The sequence below is a fragment of the Scyliorhinus canicula genome, chromosome 7 (assembly GCF_902713615.1).
Source record: "Scyliorhinus canicula chromosome 7, sScyCan1.1, whole genome shotgun sequence".
In the NCBI taxonomy this organism is placed as follows: Eukaryota; Metazoa; Chordata; class Chondrichthyes; order Carcharhiniformes; family Scyliorhinidae; genus Scyliorhinus; species Scyliorhinus canicula.
Genome location: NC_052152.1, coordinates 62,906,684 through 62,925,359, shown reverse-complemented (window position 1 = coordinate 62,925,359; position 18,676 = coordinate 62,906,684). Strand labels below are relative to the sequence as shown.

Below are 18,676 nucleotides of genomic sequence, written 5' to 3'. Positions count from 1 at the left end.
GTTATGGGTATACGGGTTACGTGGGTTTAAGTAGGGTGATCATTGTTCGGCACAACATCGAGGGCCGAAGGGCCTGTTCTGTGCTGTACTGTTCTATGTTCTATGTTCTATTTTAAAGAAACATGCCATTGTCTTTAATGGAGAGCAGGGAAGCAGGAAAGAGATCTCGGGCAAGCTAAAGATTAAGATGAAGATGTAATCCAAGCATGTTTAAAGGCTAGATCAGTGCCATATTCCATCAGGCCTAAGGTCAAGGCAGAATCAGAGAGGCTGGTCTAATCAAAGCCTTCAAACCTGTTAATTCTTCGAATCAACAGGAGTGTGGGAATCATTGCTAGCCCAGCAAACAATGACCTTCGCATTGGGTTTGAGATTCCTGTCCTCAAATACTCTTTTCCTAAGTCAGCAGAAGGCTGAGCTGGCGCGTTGGATGATATGATGAATTTCATCAGTTTTGTCTGCCTTCATTGAGAGGAGGCTCCCAAGGTACAGAAAATGGTCCACATTTCCAGGATCTGAATTGATACAGGGAGGTGTTTTATTGGGGGAACTGCTTGGAAGAGGACTTTAGTTTTGGGTGTACAGTGAAATGCCCTTTTCTCATCTGCTTCAGAGAAGGAGTCGACAATGACCATCTTACGGCAACACAGGCCCCCGAGGATATTTGAGGCTATTGTCTTCATCTTTTTGATATTTTATTTTAACTCCTTACATGTTGTCCACATTCAGTATTGCTTCCTAGTCAGTACTCTTATTTCATTTCCTGATTTTTATATTTCCTGGTTTTTGTATTGTTGCCTTCAAGCCGTAACTCCGATGTCTCTGACATTCTCATCAACTTTTAGGATAGGTCTTATCTTTCTCCACCATTCTGTTATAGCTTAAAGCTATTCCCCTGCTGTTCTACACACCAAATGTGTCAGCTAAAATGGCTACGCCGTTAAGATACCAGACTTCAGAAGGTGTCACCTGCAGCATCATTATTCATTGACCAAATTATGCCTACCTGCAATTTACCAGTTTGGAATTGAGTCCTTAAAATGGGAAAACACTAGATATAGGATAGCATTCTCATTCATTGAGAATGATACTTAGTGACATATATTCTGTACTTTCTAATTTTTAGCAAGCTGTTTCTATTTTTGGAATAGAATTGTGAGAAATCAAGATTGGGCTGTACCAAGACTGGATCTGAAGTTGATAGTCAAAACTCACCGAGCGAGGCAACAACCTTCTGGATCAAAGTTATTTGCACTCTAGTCACGAGCAAAACAAGGGAACAACATTCTCCCTTCCAGATAAAAAATAAATTGTTAAAAATGTGCTCACTCTGAACTAGAACCAACATAAGCATTTGAGGTTTTCTGAGAAGTGACATTGATATGTCATGTACATCAGTCATACATATGCATTAATCTGGTTTGTTTTCCTGTCTAGCCCTGGCACTAGCTACCGTGGCTTTCTCCAGAATTACAATATGCCATTAAACCAAATGATGGCTGCTTGTTAATGCGTGGCAAAGCTCTGCTCTAATTTGCATGTATTTTTGATTGTGTGTAATACCTACAAATGCCGGCCGATTCAGTTCCTGTTAGCCAGAGGGCACTTTGGGTGTCCTCTGCCCGTTTTGCACTCGGATTGGGGGCAGAGGCAGCAGATATTGGATTGTACGATCATATAATGGTGAAATCTTGATTTGTGTTTGATTACTTACAGAACTAAGACATATTAGCCAGTGCAGCAGTTTTAGATAGTGTTCTGCATCTTTAATTAAACACTGGTGAATAATTCCAAATGAATTCTTGTTTGTGGTGTTGCCTTATTATTAACAAAACCACAAATGTTGGCAGAGAATTCAGACAATTATAGATTTTCAAAATGAGCATTGCAGAGCATTCACTTTGATTTGATTTGATTTATTGTCACATGTACCGAAGTACAGTGAAAAGTATTTTTCTGCAGCCAAGGGAACATACACAATACGTACATAGTAGTCAAAAAAAAGAATAATCGACAGAGTACATTGACAACTGGCACATCGACAAACAGTGATTGGTTACAGTGCGGAACAAAGGACCAAACAAAGCAAATACTTGAGCAAGAGCTGTCTGTCTCCTCCCCACAACAACAAACAAAGCAGCTAATTATTCTCTGTTTAATACCGTCAGCTGCTGTTATTCAGACCCTTCACAACAATTTCAGCTGCTCATGTAATCTTTCCCTCTTTTTGCAGACACTTCAAGTATAACACTTGTGAATCGAGTTGTTTCTACATGGGGCCTTTTTGGACCAAAGGAAGTGATTTATGCCAAGATGTGTAGGGCAAGACTAGAATCATAAGAATGGTTGCAGCATAGAAGGAGGCCATTCAGTCCACTGTTTCTGTGCTGGCTCCCTGAAGGAGCAATGCTGCCAGTGCCACTCCCCTGCCTTTTCCCTGGAGGCCTTCAAATGTTTTCTTTTCACATAATGATCCCATTCTCAGAGTCAGACTTACAACAAACACAGCGCAGCAGTGTAGAGCCCCAGCCAATGTAGGGCCCCATACTGAGAGGTAGCTGTGGTGTGTGCGCACCAGTCAGAACCTGGTAGCTCTGAATTTGTTGATAGGCTCAAGGCAATACAGAACACATCGGGCTCTGATTGGTAGACTTCTCTTTAGAGTGGGAAAACAGTGTGTCAGACATGGAGAGGTGATGAAAACTTCTGGTGCTTGGCCGGTCGGATTAAATGCACTAAAGAACGTCTGGTTCTTGACTAGTTAAAGTTTTATTGTTGAACAATTGCGTAGGTTAGATAACCATAAGAATATTATCAAAAACTATGAACCATTATAAATAATCTAAGAGCTACTACAAATTGTAACTATCCACTACTAAGACCAGCTAACAACTCCCTGAGGAAACTGTCACATGGTTGTTCTCTGCTGCCACCTGCTGGTTGGAGGCCTTTTATATCACTATATACATGATTGCTTATGCATATCATCACAGAAATTTAGAGCAGTTCAAACGGATCTCCTGATTGTCTGGTGTGACGTTTCTGAACCTTTGACCGGCAACCGGCTTCCGACATTCGACCCGGCAGCCTGAGGCAAAAATGAGGTCACCGACCTTACATCGGGTGCGAGCCTTCAGCAAGGACTGAGGAGGAGGCGGCGCTAGCCAACGGCCGTCGAGCAGGACAGCAGGGAGACTGTCAACCTCCAGGCCAGGGCTGAGGAGGGTGAATGGCCAACCAACCAAAGAAGGGACAAAGGCCAGGCCAGATAAAGCCAGCTGTCAAGACAGCTAGTCAGGAGCAGACACAGTCAGGGCTTGAGGCCTAGCCACCCGAGCAAGAGGTGAGCAGTAGGAGGTGCAAGGGCCAGCATTGTGTTTTTCGGGGGAGCAATGGCCAGCGGGGCGGCTCGACCAGAACCAGAGGCCTGCGCTGAGAGAGAGAGGGCTGGGCAGCAACTGGATCGGTGAGGGCAAGAGCAGACACCTGGCCAGATAGCCAGCAGCAGCAGCCAAGCAATCAGCCAAGAGCACACCCGGTCGTTGAGGCTTTGAGTCAGCCACCCAAGTGAGAGGTGTGAGCAGTCAGGAGGTGCAAGGGTCACGCTGATGCTGGCATTGTGGTTTTCGAGGAGCAGCACGGCAACTTGATCAGCGGCCAGGACTGAGAGTGCAAGGGCTTGGCAGCAACTAGATAGAACATAGAACATAGAACAGTACAGCACAGAACAGGCCCTTTGGCCCTCGATGTTGTGCCGAGCAATGATCACTCTACTCAAACCCATGTATCCACCCTATACCCGTAACCCAACAACCCCCCCTAACCTTAGGTTTTTAGGACACTACGGGCAATTTAGCATGGCCAATCCACCTAACCCGCACATCTTTGGACTGTGGGAGGAAACCGGAGCACCCGGAGGAAACCCACGCACACACGGGGAGGACGTGCAGACTCCACACAGACAGTGACCCAGCCGGGAATCGAACCTGGGACCCTGGAGCTGTGAAGCATTTATGCTAACCACCATGCTACCGTGCATGCCCTAGACAAGTAAGGGCAATAGCAGAGGCCAGGTCAGATAGCCAGCAGTCACGCAGCCAGTGAGCCACCATTAGCACACCTGTGAGCTTAGGCCGTAAAGGGGAATCGCTTCAGGGGTGACCCGAGCCCAAGGCCAGGGCTGAGGATGGAAAAGAAGCCTGCTCTTTCTGAAATATCATTTCCGTTGAAATCAAGACTGATCAGTCAATGTCCAGAGACAGGATGAAGCTGGCAGTCAAAAACGCAGGTAGTTGAAGGCACGGCAAAATTACGAAGCTAGGCAAAAGACAGTTTTGCTCTTTACTTTCAAAGGATTAAGCAGTGCCCAAATTCCACATTCATCCTCAACAACAACATCACAAAAAAGGTTTGGTGGCTTGTCTGATGATTTGACCTGCCAGTTTCTGGAGACAACATATCGCATGAAAAGCTTGAACAAGAAGAGGTGAACTCAAAATGGGACTGGAACTACAAGTTACTGCTCAAACTCACTGTTCTTCTGCTGTTGAAGTGAGGGAAGAAACCTACGCTGAAGATATTGCCTTATGGTCAAAATCTGTTCCATTGGGTATGATTGAATATTTTGTAATATATAGACCAAAGAACATAGGTAATATGGGAAATTTGAGAACAGAGTTTGAGGTTTGAGGCTGAAAGTAGTTTAGAAGTCTCCATGAGTACCATTTTCTGAGGAAATGGGAAGACGGAAAGGAGAAATTGGTTGATTTTTTCAGAGACTTTAAGGCAATCTATTGTTATGTTTACAAATTATTCTCTGACCCCAGTAAAGGAAAACAATTAACTGTCGATGTGTACTGTAACTGGAAAAATGCTGGGAGAGATATTGCTGATCATGAAACTTTCAAAAGTTATATTAAAGCTACATGTGCATTCGTTCAAAGATGTAAATTATCTGGAAGCATTGATTCTGTGTTATCGACTCAATTTGAAAAGGAGTGTTCTTAATGGAAGAAAGTGCTGAGATGTGTTGTTGCCACAGTAAGCCTGCTGCTTCCTTGGGACTTCCTTCAAGAGGACATGATGAATCATCAGTGTCGAGAAGCAATTTTTTAGCTTGCCTTGAATATTTTGGTGAATTTGATGAGCTTCTCCGTGAACTTTTGAAAAGTTATCAACACTGTGGCTGAGGGAAGACCAACCTTTTAACACACAGAGCCTATGATGACTTCAGCACAATAATGGAGTAGCCGCTCAGAAATCAGTTCACTAATGAAGTAAAAGATGCCAAATACTTTTCCATAATGGTTGATTCAACACCAGATGTGAGTCAATTGGACAAAATAACGTTAATTTTAAGATATGTGGTGTGGTGACCAGTGGTGGCGAAGTTGTAGAGCTATTTCACTGTTTTGTCCAGCTACAATCCCACATTTCTGAGTGTCCAGACATAACTGTTTTGGAAATCATTGCAAATTTTAGGTTTTGACATCAAAACTCGTCATGGGCAGAACTTCAATCATGCTGCAAATGTGGCAGGAAAATATTTCTGGTCTACAAGCAAGACTGAACGATGCAAGCCCCTGTGCATTACTCATCCCATGTTCCAGTCACTCCTTGAAGTTAATCTGCAATGCTGCAGCTGAAACGTGTGAGGGAGCTGTACATTTTGTTTTACTTTGATCAAACCTTGTGTACCTTTTTTCGGTTTCCAGGCATCGGTGTAGTATGATGCAATTAAGCTTCGAGCATGCATATATGGAAAACATTTGATGGTCAAAAGAATTTATGACACAAGGTGATCCACTTGTGCAGATGCTGTTTAAGCTTTGAGACTGAACTTTGTTGATATAAAGGAATGCTTATTAGACATAAAGAGCAGAGAAACCACGTGTGAAAGCAGAAGCAAAATCCTTGGCAGAGAAGTTTGAAATGTACAATTTTGCGGTTTTTACTGTTTTGTGGAACTGTTTATTTCAAATAATTAATTCTGTCAGCAAATAACCGCAAAACATTGAAACAATTTTATTGAATGCTTCACAATTGTTAGCCTCAGTTAGAAGTTTTATCATGAGTGTTCGAAATGACTATACCTCAGTGGAAGCAGAGGCACTAATATTAGCAAATAATGCAGGTCCCTCTGATGATGATAAGTGTACAAGATATAGGAAGTTATTTTTGATGAAACTGGAGACAATTAAATCACTTTAAAAGGGAAAGAGAAGATCATCGTTGTCACCGTTATTTTTGACACAATAATGGTGCAACTGCAGAGTAGAAATGGATTTCTGAAGAAAGCAATTGAATTATTTTGCATGCTTTTCAATAAAGGTTTAGATATGAATGCTAAGAGCTGCTACAATAAGAGGTTAATTGAATCCTACCAGGAGGACATAGACACAAATCATTTTGAAGATTAAGTGAAACAATTAATTTATTCCATTGATAATGGTAAACTCTGTGCATTGTGATCATCAGCTGATTTGTACAGACTTGCAGATAATGGTTTTGACAAATGTTTCCTGTGAACATTCTTTCTCTGTATTGAAAAGAGTGAAAAGTAATCTGCAAAGTACGATGAGCCAGAAACATTTGACCAGTTCAGCAATACTGCCAACTGAAAATGCATGTTTATAAGATTTTACCTACGATGATTATATTGATGATTTTATGAAATAAACTGCAGAAGAAAAGTCATCTAAATTACCATGGAATGCAAATAACTGATGAAGCAAGAAAATCAAAAAAGGAAGGTTAAGTAGTGATCTGGTAGAATGTACAAGTTTATGACATGTTTGTTTATATCAGGTCGATAAAGAAAGTCTTGGTGGTGTCCTTTTCCTCATCTACATGCTGCTTCTTAGTAACATCAGCCACAAACAAAGATCAGCATTTTCATGGAAGCTGAATCAGTGAGCTGAATCAGGGCCAGCAGATGAAGGAAGTTTGGCATAATTTCAATGGTGGGGGCCAAGGCAAATTATTCCAGTGTGTTGTGAAACTTGAAGGCACTGGAGGCAGCAGCCAAGATGGGAGCAGGATTGGAAGGGTTGGCAACTGGAGTAATTCAGCACGCAGATGGGAAATGACCTTAGGCATGAAAAGAGCAAAGCAAAGAGCTAGTGGACAGAATAGTGAGCAGAGCAATAATTTACATACAGAAATGGGGATGCCATCCAAATTGAGGAGATGGTGTTCAATGAAGTGCAGGCAGGAGAGATTTGTCATTCACCAGGAGCAGTCAGGTGGGATGTCCTCAGATGTAGGTGGAGGTTAGAAGCAGGGAGGTTGTTTCCAATGGCGGGCGAAACTAGAAGTAGGGGGCATAGCCTCAAAATAAGGAGGAGCAGATTTAGGTCTGTGTTGAGCAGGAACGTTTTCACCCAAAGGGTCGTGAATCTGTGGAATTCCCTAGCCAGTGAAGCAGTTAAGGCTACCTTGTTGAATGTTCTTAAGACAAAGATAGATAGATTTTTGAACAGAAAAGGAATAAAGGGTTACGGTGAGCGGGCGGATAAGTGGAGCTGAGTCCACAAAAAGATCAGCCATGATCTTATTGAATGGCGGAGCAGGCTCGAGGGGCCAGATGGCCTACTCCTGCTCCTAGTTCTTATGTTAGAAAATGAGGTCAGCATGGTAGTGGAATGACAGATATATGGGTGAAGCTAAGGCTGGTTTTGCTATTTTGGAGGCAGAAGACTGTGGCCTGTGCAGAGGAGAAGATGAGGGGAAGAGGACTGGGAGGGAAGAGAAAGAGGTGCCAGTGGCTGCCTACAGACAGAGCTCCAAAGCGTAAGAACTTAATAGGTGCAGCCATCACATGTTCCACAGCACTAACTTCCCCAAACTAACAGCATTGTTTCTTCACTAGAATCTTACTTATAACATAGATAAGTATTGTGCTCGTTCTCTGATTTCATTGATTATGATATTTATAGAGAAATCAAAGGCCTGGAAGCTGTTTAGTAACATAGGAAAGAACTGAAAGTTGAAAGTTAAAAAGTGCCCTACCCTAAGGGATGTCTGTTCAAATTTAACACCATTAGTAATGATTTTATTTTCAACTGCTGTGGCCCAGATAGAGCTTCAAAAATCCCTTGATGCAAAGAGAAATGTAACACATCACGCCGAAACATTATTTATGTACCTTGATTTGTACACATCTCAAATTATTAAAAACTGCATATTTTTAAAACAGTGTTATTTATTTGGGGTATGTTGCTGTACCAAGTAGCATTTCAAATGACTTATGTGTTGTGGACATCTGCTGTGAGCCTGGTACATTGAACCATTGCATAGAAATAACACAGCAAAGTCAGAGAAGGGAATTCAAAGTCTCATTTCACACAACAGATTTACCTGACATCAGGAAAGATTTATCAATTACTGTCAAATCCATTAATATTTGATGCATGTAAGGCACTGCCTAAAACCTGAGCCTTTTCTAACAGACAAAAGATGGCAGTGAATTTTAAAAAGTACAGTTCTATTTAAAGAATGGTGCATATTTTTACATAAAGAAGGACAAGTGCATTCTCAAGACGTCAGCTACAGTAATTCAATGTTCAATATCACTTATTCTTAGGTTTTATTTATGGTTTGAACACAAATTGTCAGAGGAACATTTAGTCTATGCTTATAGAATACCAAACTGTTTCTAGCTGTTTTTTTGGAAAAAGAATTTGTAAATCACATTACCGGGAGTGATTTAGCTTCTGTGGCCATTGATGAGGAGGAATTTATTCTCTCAGAGGGGCGTGAATCTTTGGAATTCTTTACGCCAGGGAGCTGAGGTGGCTGCATGTGTCATTGAATTTATTCAGGGCTGAGATTCTTGAAATATAAGAGAATTGAGGGTTTTGGGGAACAGACTGGAAAGTGGAATTGAGGTCAAGATCAGTTCAGCCATGATCTTAATGAATGACAGAGTAGGCTCAGGAGACCAAATGGCCTACCTCTGCTCCTATTTGTTGTGTTCTTATGGCCACAAACTTCTTGTTGTATACGTTCCACATGATTATTCCTGTTTCCCAATGCATGGGACATATAATATGCTGACCTCTCACTAAGGCAGCACAGTAACACAGTGGTTAGCACAGTTGCTTCACAGCTCCAGGGTTCCAGGTTCGATTCCCAGCTTGGATCACTGTCTGCACGTTCTCCTCGTGTCTGCGTAGATTTCCTCCGGGTGCTCCGGTTTCCTCCCACAGTCCAAAGATGTGCAGGTTAGGTGGATTGGCCATGATAAATTTCCCTTTGTGTACAAAAAAAGGGTTAGGTGGGGTTACTGGGTTACAGGGATAGGGTGGCGGCGTGGGCCTAAGTAGGGTGCTCTTTCCAAGAGCCAGTACAGACTCGATGGGCTGAATGGCCTCCTTCTGCACTGTAAATTCGATGTTCTATGTTCTAAATGCAGTGAGACAAATGTTAAAAAGTGATCTATTGGCCCTGAAAATTCATAGTCACTCACTGTAGAATGCATTGATAAATGGTAAGGTCCTGCCATTTTGCAGTTTTCCTTTTGATTCAGGGCCAAGCATGTGTGGGAGTCAGTACTCTGATTGAAGTGAACCATGCCAACTTCCAGATGGGCAGAAGTATACCCCAGAAGTATATATCAAAGCTGTCCAACTTTATTATTTTAAAATTATTGCCCCCTCCCTGCCTTACACATGGACCAAGGGCAGTATTTTCCATTTTGGACGCCAACATTGGTGTCTGATGCGGTTCCCAACCCCTCACCATGTCGAGAGCAGACACCCATTTTCAGTTGTGCCTAGAATGGTCGATGAGTGGATAGAGGGTGCAGACACCATTCACTTAAGGATGATGAGGTAGATCTCAAATCTAGAGCACCAATAGGGGGCCCTTGGACATGGACAGGGCTGCAACATGCCAATATAAATGGGTAAGAGAGAGTCTAGCCCCATCCGGTGGTGTCCTCTCAGCATTTTTAAATTATTTGAATTGAAAAAAATGGCCAAAGCAGCCAGACCACCTTGGGCAGGGGAACCCCTCCACAGGGCAGCCGAGAGCCAGAGGTGTGGGTAAGCAGGTAGAGGACTGTCTCAAGGTCATCTTGGAACTTTTGACCCCCAAACAGACACCAGGAGGTGTAAAAATTCCAGTTTTACACTGATTATTGGCCTGAATTGGTTTCTTAATTAATTTAACAATCGGCCTGCTTAGGGAACAGGTCACTATTGTGACCACAATCTGGCCTCAAAAAAAATGGCTCACTCCCACATTTGGGCTAAAATGCTGACCCAAAGGGATATGCCCAAGGTGGATGAATGGTGTCGGTACTGCGGGAAGTGTGTTTGCAGTGCGGCTTGTGCCCTCTTACTCCAACTTAAACTAATTTATTAATAAAATTAAAATGTCTGGCTCTGTATCTCATTCACTGAGAATTAAACAGGTATGTCATGAGTAAATCTGTTTGCAATTTGGTTTACTCTTTGGTACTTAAGTTCTCACTCCTACACTCATCTCTCTCTGGAGCCTTGGAAAATGTGCTTTATGTAATGTTTTGCTTCTTTCTTTTGCTGCATCCCACAGGTAGGCCAGTGATGATAGTGGTTGAATATATGGAAAATGGATCCCTGGACTCATTTCTGAGGGTGAGGCAGCCAACGAACTAAAGTACAAAGTAATGATGGTTTATGAACAATGACCAATGCTGGAATTATTTGTTACAAATGCATTTTAAATGCTGCTCCACATAGTGTCAAATGCACAATAGTGCTTCTCTGGAAGATGTTTAACTGTCTTCCTTTTTTTATTCCAAGTCATAACAAAAGAAGATTTGACTTTCGGATACAATTATTAAGGCTTGTGGCATTAAGTGAACAGGATTTAGGGAACTGGTATTCAAAGGAACGCATTAATTTATTACTTTCACAGGCTCATACATAATGTGCTTCAATGGACTGCTGGCTGATGCACTGCTATCATGGATCTGTGATACCAACAGGGAGCCTCGCCAGCAGCAGCAGCCTTGATTTATAACATTAACACTGCCATCTCACCAGACAATCTATTCCCATTGTAAACAGAGGAGCCTGTTTCACATTTTAGCCCATGTTATACACTTTATCATTTTCCTTTTAATAAATTCTAAGATTATAGTACAGAAATTGTGTCAGAACTATTTGCCCGCTGCAGATTCACAGAGCAAGTTTATGTGTCTGAACTACCTACAGGACATCCCTCCCATCAGCAGTACAATTCATTTTTACAGGATGTGGACTTCGCTGGCAAGGCCAGCATTTGTTGCCCATCCCAAATTACCTTTGAGCTGCCATCTTGAACCACTACTGTTCATGTGGTGTAGGCATTCCCACTATGCTATTAGGGAGGGGATTCCAGGATTTTAGCCCAGCAACAGTGAAGGAACGGCGATAAATATCCAAGTCACGGTGGTGAGTGACTTGGAGGGGAACGTCCAAGTGCTGGTGATGCCATGTAACTGCTGTCCTTGTCCTTCTCGATGGTAATGGTCCTTAATTTGGAAGGTTTGGTAAGTTCCTATAGTGTATCTTGTAGATGGTGCATACTGCTGCTGCTGTGTATCGGTGGTGGAGGGGGTGACTGTTAGCGGGAGGGGTGCCAATCAAGTGGGCTGCATAGTCCTGGATGGTATTTAGCTTCTTGAGTATTGTTGGAGCTGCCCTCTTCCAGGCAAGTGAGGAGTGTTCCATCACATTCCTGACTCATGCCTTGTAGGTGGTGGGCAAGCTTTGAGATGTCAGGAGGTGAGTAATTCACCACATATTCCTCGCCTCTGACCTGCTCTTGTAGCCACAGTATTTGCATGGCTCGTCCCATTCCGTTTCTGATCAATGGTAACCCCCAGGAAGTTGATTGTGTGGGATTCAGCGATGGTAATGCCATTGAATGCCACGGGGCGATGGTTAGATTCTCTCTTGTTGGAGATGATCATTGCCTGGTACTTGTATGGCACAAAGGTAACTTGCCACTTGTCAGCCCAAGCCTGGATATTGTCCAGGTCTTGCTGCATTTGCACATGGACTGCTTGTAGTGTCTGATGAGTTGTGAATGGTGTAAACATTGTGCAATCTTCCACGAACATCCCCACATCTGACCTAATATTGGAAGGAAGGTGATTGATGAATCAGCTAAAGATGATATAGAATTTCCCAATAGTTCATTTTAAATCACGAACATTGCATATCTGAATTTCATATCTCCACTGCCAATGGCAAGTCCCATGCCAGCAAAGGGACATAAAAATACCATGAAATCTAGCATGAAGCCCATTTATTGTAACTTTGTGAGGATCTGAATCTTAGTGCAAATTCCAACTGAGGTAATAATAGGGGAGAAATTCATTTATGTAGCAAGTCAGACTACATTGATTTCTCGAGGGGCAGATTGGGTTGCCAGCCCCTATCTGTGGAGCTCACATGTGTTTCTCAATATCAATGAGGAAACCCATGTGAACATGGCAAGTAGCAGTTCACAGTACTGACTTCCCTTGGAGAACCAATGTAGGTATGCGTAGGAGGCAATGTTACATAAGCAAATTTAGCCCCTGGTGTGCCTCAACATTATAGCAAGTATATTTCTATAGTTAAGGGAAATAAAGGAAAATTAATGAGGAGAAGATAAATGATGCACAGAGATGATTGGGAGAGTGGAATGGAGCTAATGTGTGACACAACAGTGATTGTGTGGTGAGAATAGAAGGCTGGAATTGACTTAGAGAGCAGAGTGGGAAATAGGGGGCTGGATTCTCCACCGGCGGGATGATCCATTTCCCAACAGCGTGGGGCTGCCCCACAATGGGAAACCCCATTGACCAGCCGGCGTAACAGAGCATCCCGCCGAAGGGGTGAGACAGAAATTGGCACGGCAGGGCAGAGAATCCAGCCCAGTGTCTACAAGGAGAGGGCAAGGAAACAGCCTTTACAAAGATGGGTCCATAGGAACAACAGTAAACAACTCATCTTCTGCACCTTCTTCCATCATTGAACTAGATCAAGGCTGACGTCTACCTGAAGCCCATTTAGACGCCTTTGCTGCATATCCCTTGATAACTTATCTAAGAATTATCTATCAATCTTTGATGGTTAATATTCAAATATTTTTAATAATAAGGCTATTATTAATATAATTGAATAGCATCAAATATTTGGAATTAAAATAAAGTGGAGGTGCCTTATTACTTGCTACAATTTAGCAGCTATACTTTTAATAAGTAAATGAACCCATTTAATTAAATAGCTGAGATAATTCAAAATACATTTCAAAATTATATGAAGAGATATGATTAAATAAAACATTAAACATCTTCATGGGTGCAGAGGAATAGTTTGATGTGTGAATAGCACACTTTGATTTCTTTGGAGTAAATCTGATTTTCCCTGCATTCCTGACCCCAGACCATTTTTCCCTGGCCTTTTTGTGGATCAGGAATACCTAGCATGCAAAACATGCATCTTCTCCCACTGAGTATGTGTTCATATTTTAAATGGAGGGGGGTGTAAATTAGATTTCTTGCCGCAGATTTTCATCTGGTGGTGCCAGGTTTTGGAAGCCCATGAAAAGCACACCATATTTCAGAGTTCATGATGAAAATGGAAGGCTGCTGAGGAGTTGGGGACATTCCAAAAAGTAAACGTAAAATGTTTTCAAAATTTCTTATGTCACTATTGGGTGCTACACTGTAATATCAATGTGTTTTTTATGCAGCGATTCATCATACCGACCTGTCCTGCAAGGATAGGTTGACACTTAAATTGGCCAGCATTGTGTAGTTGCTCAGATGCATATCAGTACTTTTGCAAGGGGGAAAGTTCCATGATGTATTCAAAGAAAACCCCCAAAATGTCCTCTGCTGTCGTGTTTTGTGTTTTGATTCAATCGGAATAGCAAATCTGGTTGTTTAAAAATATCTGCTTCGGAAGGTGGAAAGAATTGTCTGCACCTCCATTAATAGAAAAGCACTATGCTTTGAAATTAATATCTGCTCTCTCAGCGGATCGGGAAACTTTTGGCATGACAGTTGCTTCAATATAAATGCTTGGCTGGGTTTCAAAGGCTTCAGCTCAGCAGGTAGGCCTATTGATCCAAAAACTATTGAAACTTTTGAGCCTATAATAACAGATTATGGGCGGAATTCTCCGACTCACCGCGGGGGGGGGGGGGGGGGGGGGGGGGGGGGGGGGGGCGCGAGGTGATCGGACCCCGGGGGGTGCACCCACGGTGGCCAGGCCCGCGATCAGGGCCCACCAATCGGCGGGCGGGCCAGTGCCGTGGGGGCACTCTTTTTCTTCCTCCGCCACCATGGCCTTAACCATGGCGGAGGCGGAAGAGAATCCCCCAGCACACATGCACCGGCGGTGACGTCAGCAGCAGCTGACGCACCGGCACATGTGCGAACCGGCGAAGGCCTTTTGGCCAGCCCCGGCGCCGGGCAGCGGGCGTCAAAGGCCGTTGTGCCAGTTTTGGCACCAGTCGGCGTGGTGCCAACCACTCTGGCGCGGGCCTAGCCCCTCAATGTGAGGGCTTGGCCCCTAAAGGTGCGGAGAATTCCGCACCTTTGAGGAGGCCCGACGCCGGAGTGGTTGGCGCCACTCCGCCACGCTGGGACCCCCCGCCCCGCCGGGTAGGGGAGAATCCCGCCCTATGTCTTTGATGTGGTTTCTTATTTGTTTGCAAACCTGATAGGCACTTAAAAGATTACAGCCTTTTTTCCCTTTGGGACTTTTGGTCTAGTTTCAATGATAGTGAGTATGAATTCAGGCATTTCTTAGGTTGTTAATCGTTTAACAGTTTTCCAATAACTTTAAAATAATTCCCATTGCTATAGCATGGTTCTTGAGAACTGTACATAGTGCATATGGGTCGAATAGCAATGGAAGATCTATGGAAGTGCATAGAGGTGGCAGGGGATGGCACCGGGAATGTGAGGTAGCATGGGATCATAGAGGTGGCATGGGATAGTACAGGGTAATATGAGAGGCATGGGGTGGCACAGAATTAGCATAAGGTGGCACGGAGGTGGATAGAAAAAAAGAGGTGGTGAAGGGTGAGGATTAGTCAGCCTTTAAATGATGTTGGGAGCTTGGCTGCTGTGTTGGAGAACTGAGATTGTCCTTTTGACCAGCGCGCCTCTGCACCTACACTTCTCACGCACTCTCCACTGCGGCTCAAAAAATGTAATGTGAACCTGACCCAAATGTGAAAAGCCAAAAGTACCTCATATAGTCATACATGAATTGGGTGTGTAAGTTGTAAAATTGCAGAGGTCAGGTTTTCCAAAGCTGAAATGAACATTTTGCCCAATGTGTGTGGAAATAGGAAATAAAGCAGAATCAAAAGACAGGATGCAGACCTGGGCTGAGAAATGGCAGATGGCGTTCAACCTAGATAAATGTGAAGTGATTCATTTTGGAAGGTCAAATTTGAATGCTGAATACAGGGTTAAAGGCAGGATTCTTGGAAGTGTGGAGGAACAGAGGGGTCTTGAGGTCCACATGCATAGATCCCTCAAAGTTACCACCCAGGTTGAAAGGGTTGTTAAGAAGGCATATGGTGTGTTGGCTTTCACTAACAGGGGGATTGTGTTTCAGAGCCCCGAGGTTTCGCTGCAGCTTTATAAAACCCTGGTTAGACCACACTAGGAATATTGTGTCCAGCCTCATTATAGGAAGCATGTCGATGCTTTGGAGAGGGTGCAGAGGAGATTTACCAGAACGGTACCTGGACTGGAGGGCATGTCTTATGAAGAAAGATTGAAGGAGCTAGGGCTTTTCTTTTTTTTGGGGGGGGGGGGGTGCATAGAATGCACTGCCAGCAGAGGTGGTGGAGTCAGAGTCATATGGGACATTTAAGCAACTCTTGGACAGGCACATGGACAGCAGTAAATTGAAAGGGTGTAGGTTAGGTTGGTCTTAGATTAGGATAAATGGTCAGCACAACATCATGGGCTGAAGGGCCTGTACTGTGCTGTGCTGTTCTATGTTCTAAATACAATAAACAAAATATGTAAAAAGGCTTTAAATAGTCATGGCATTAAAATATGCGAAATGTCTAGAGTAAACTTTTAAAAAATGTGTTAAGCTGATTTAACAGTCGAATTCAAAAACATTGGATTAGGGAAATGATTCATGCAACCAGGCATTACACTTGAAGGAAAGCCCTTATACATTAACTGTTGCAGTAATTTTCAAAATAAAATTATTGTACAACAGAAGAATAAGAGTGAAATTGTTTTACACATTAATTAACAAAGAGAATTCATCTGTCCAATAGTGAAACAAATTGTTTGTATTTGATGAATCTTCTAAAATTTTGTATTATACAGAAACATGATGGACATTTCACAGTCATCCAACTAGTTGGCATGCTTCGAGGGATAGCATCTGGCATGAAATACCTGTCTGACATGGGCTATGTGCACCGTGACTTGGCAGCTCGCAATATCCTTGTCAATAGTAACCTCGTCTGTAAAGTATCAGATTTTGGTCTTTCTAGAGTACTTGAAGATGATCCTGAAGCTGCATATACTACAACGGTAAGTCAGACAGCATTATGAAGGAAATGGCATGCAGCAGCAGCCTAATAGTTATTTTTGAACAAGTACAATTAGAACGGTTAATCAGTATAGTTCCGTGTATTACTCCAAAGATGCTTCTAAATATCTAGCATGCCACTGAACGCTATACGCAAAATACATTTCGATGTGCGAAAACGTTTCTTCTTATAGTTCAATTTAACTTCCTCCATAATGAGGAAATCGCCAGGAATGTATTTCAAATAAGATGCTACACAGGTAATCATGAACAGCAAACAGCAGTGTAATTGTCTTCAGCTCAGTTAATCTTTGGAGTATGTCCAGCTCAGTAGGTCTGCCATCAACTCTTTTCTGTGTGATATAACATCTGTATATCTGTTCCATGCTCTGTCATTCACAGTAATTATGATGAATTGCCCTCCTCTGAAGTTTGTCACAGACTGGAACATAAGGCAGAGGCTGATCAGCAGCATCAAATGCAGAGAAAAGGGACATTTACAATGGCATCAGCATGCCAAGATCTATTTTGTTCTGAAGGCTCTGCAATTCAGGGAAAAAACTAGCAAATAGAATGGGGAGAAGTTATGGAGTTTGGAGAATACTTACCAACTTATATTGGAGAGTGTTAAATTCCCACATTAGGGTGGGAACGGTTAAACTTGTATTTGTTCACAGGACGTGAGCATCACTGGCTAGGCCAACACTTATTGCCCATTCCCTATTTTCCATTGAGAAGATGTTGGTGAACTGCTTTCTTGAATCTCTGCAGTCCATGTGGTGTAGGTACACCATGTTAGGGAGGGAGTTCCAGGATTTTGACCTGGTGACAGTGGTTCCAAGTCAGGATAGTGAGTGGCTTTGAGGAAACTTTGATTCCCATGTGCCCTTTATCTTCCAGATGGTAGCGGTCAAGGGTTTGAAAGGAGCCTTAGTGAAGTTACCTGGTGCATCTTGTAGATGGTATACACTGCTGCCACTTTGCATGGATGTTGAAGAGAGTGAATGTTTAAACTGGTGGATGAGAGTTGATCAAGCTGCTTTGTCCCGAATGGTGTCGAACTTTTTGAGTTCTCATTCAGGCAAGTGGAGAGTATTCTATCACATTCCTGACTTGTGCTTAGTGGACAGGCTTTGGTTTGTTGGAATATTCGAAGTGTGCTCATAGTTACACTAACAACCATCCCCAACGGGAACGACCCTAGATTTGAAGCATTTCCTCAGAAATCACACTCACCTGAATTCAAAGCAGCCATTTCACACAGGACGCCCGGATCACATTGACCAATGGGATGGAAAATCAGGCATCGGGCAAAATCGGGACCGGCGCCAGTCGCCAACCCGAAAGCAATGCTCTGACCTCCGGATCCGAGGTCCACGCCGTATGCCAGTGGAAGGATGTAAATGAATGCAAATAATAATATAATAATAATCGCTTATTGTCTCAAGTAGGCTTCAATGAAGTTACTGTGAAAAGGGCCCTAGTCACCACATTCCGGCCCCTGCTCGGGGAGGCCGGTACGGGAATTGAACCAGCGCTGCTGGCCTTGTTCTGCATCACCTTAATGACCTATTTGCATCCATTTAGCAGGTCTGGCACCCTATGCTCTGGCCCACCGTGACTCTTCGATCCCCATGGCTAGGAATCACGTGAATGCAGATCACTTGTAATCTCTAACAGCGTGGCCCTGACATGGTGGGCCAAGGGGGTAACCCCCTCTGCTTGGCCCACTGCAAGGTCCGCCATGCCAGGGCCATGCTGGTAAAGACCATCTGAGCCCAACCGAGGACCACCTGTCCCCCACAATGCACTGCTTACCCACCCCCTCTACCAAACCCCCTCATGCCCCCACCGGGAACCCTGTATTGGGGGACCCCCACAGCAAACCCTGTAATAGGGAGCCCCCACACCCTGCAACAACTATAATAGGGAGGGGTCCCTGGATTAACATTGCCTCACTCTAATGTGCAGATTCCTGAGGTACCTGACACATTGGGATCTATCCCCTGCGCCTCAGAGACGTCAGGCGAGTGCCGTTCAGCACTGGACCCCACAAACAGGGACCAGATGAAACAGCACTCATGGAGGTCTCTCATGGGATTGGAGGTCCCCAGCTGCACGTCCTTTGGGCAGGGTAG

The 18,676-nt window shown here is 43.5% G+C and overlaps 1 protein-coding gene across 1 annotated transcript in view; it reads left to right on the top strand.

Moving 5' to 3' along the window:
- The window catches only part of LOC119969034 (ephrin type-A receptor 6-like), a 956,636-nt gene that overhangs the window by 895,298 nt on the left and 42,662 nt on the right, over nucleotides 1-18,676 (top strand). The window contains 2 exon segments of the mRNA XM_038802175.1: nucleotides 10,558-10,619; nucleotides 16,331-16,540. Of these exon segments, the coding sequence (XP_038658103.1) occupies nucleotides 10,558-10,619; nucleotides 16,331-16,540 (272 nt within the window).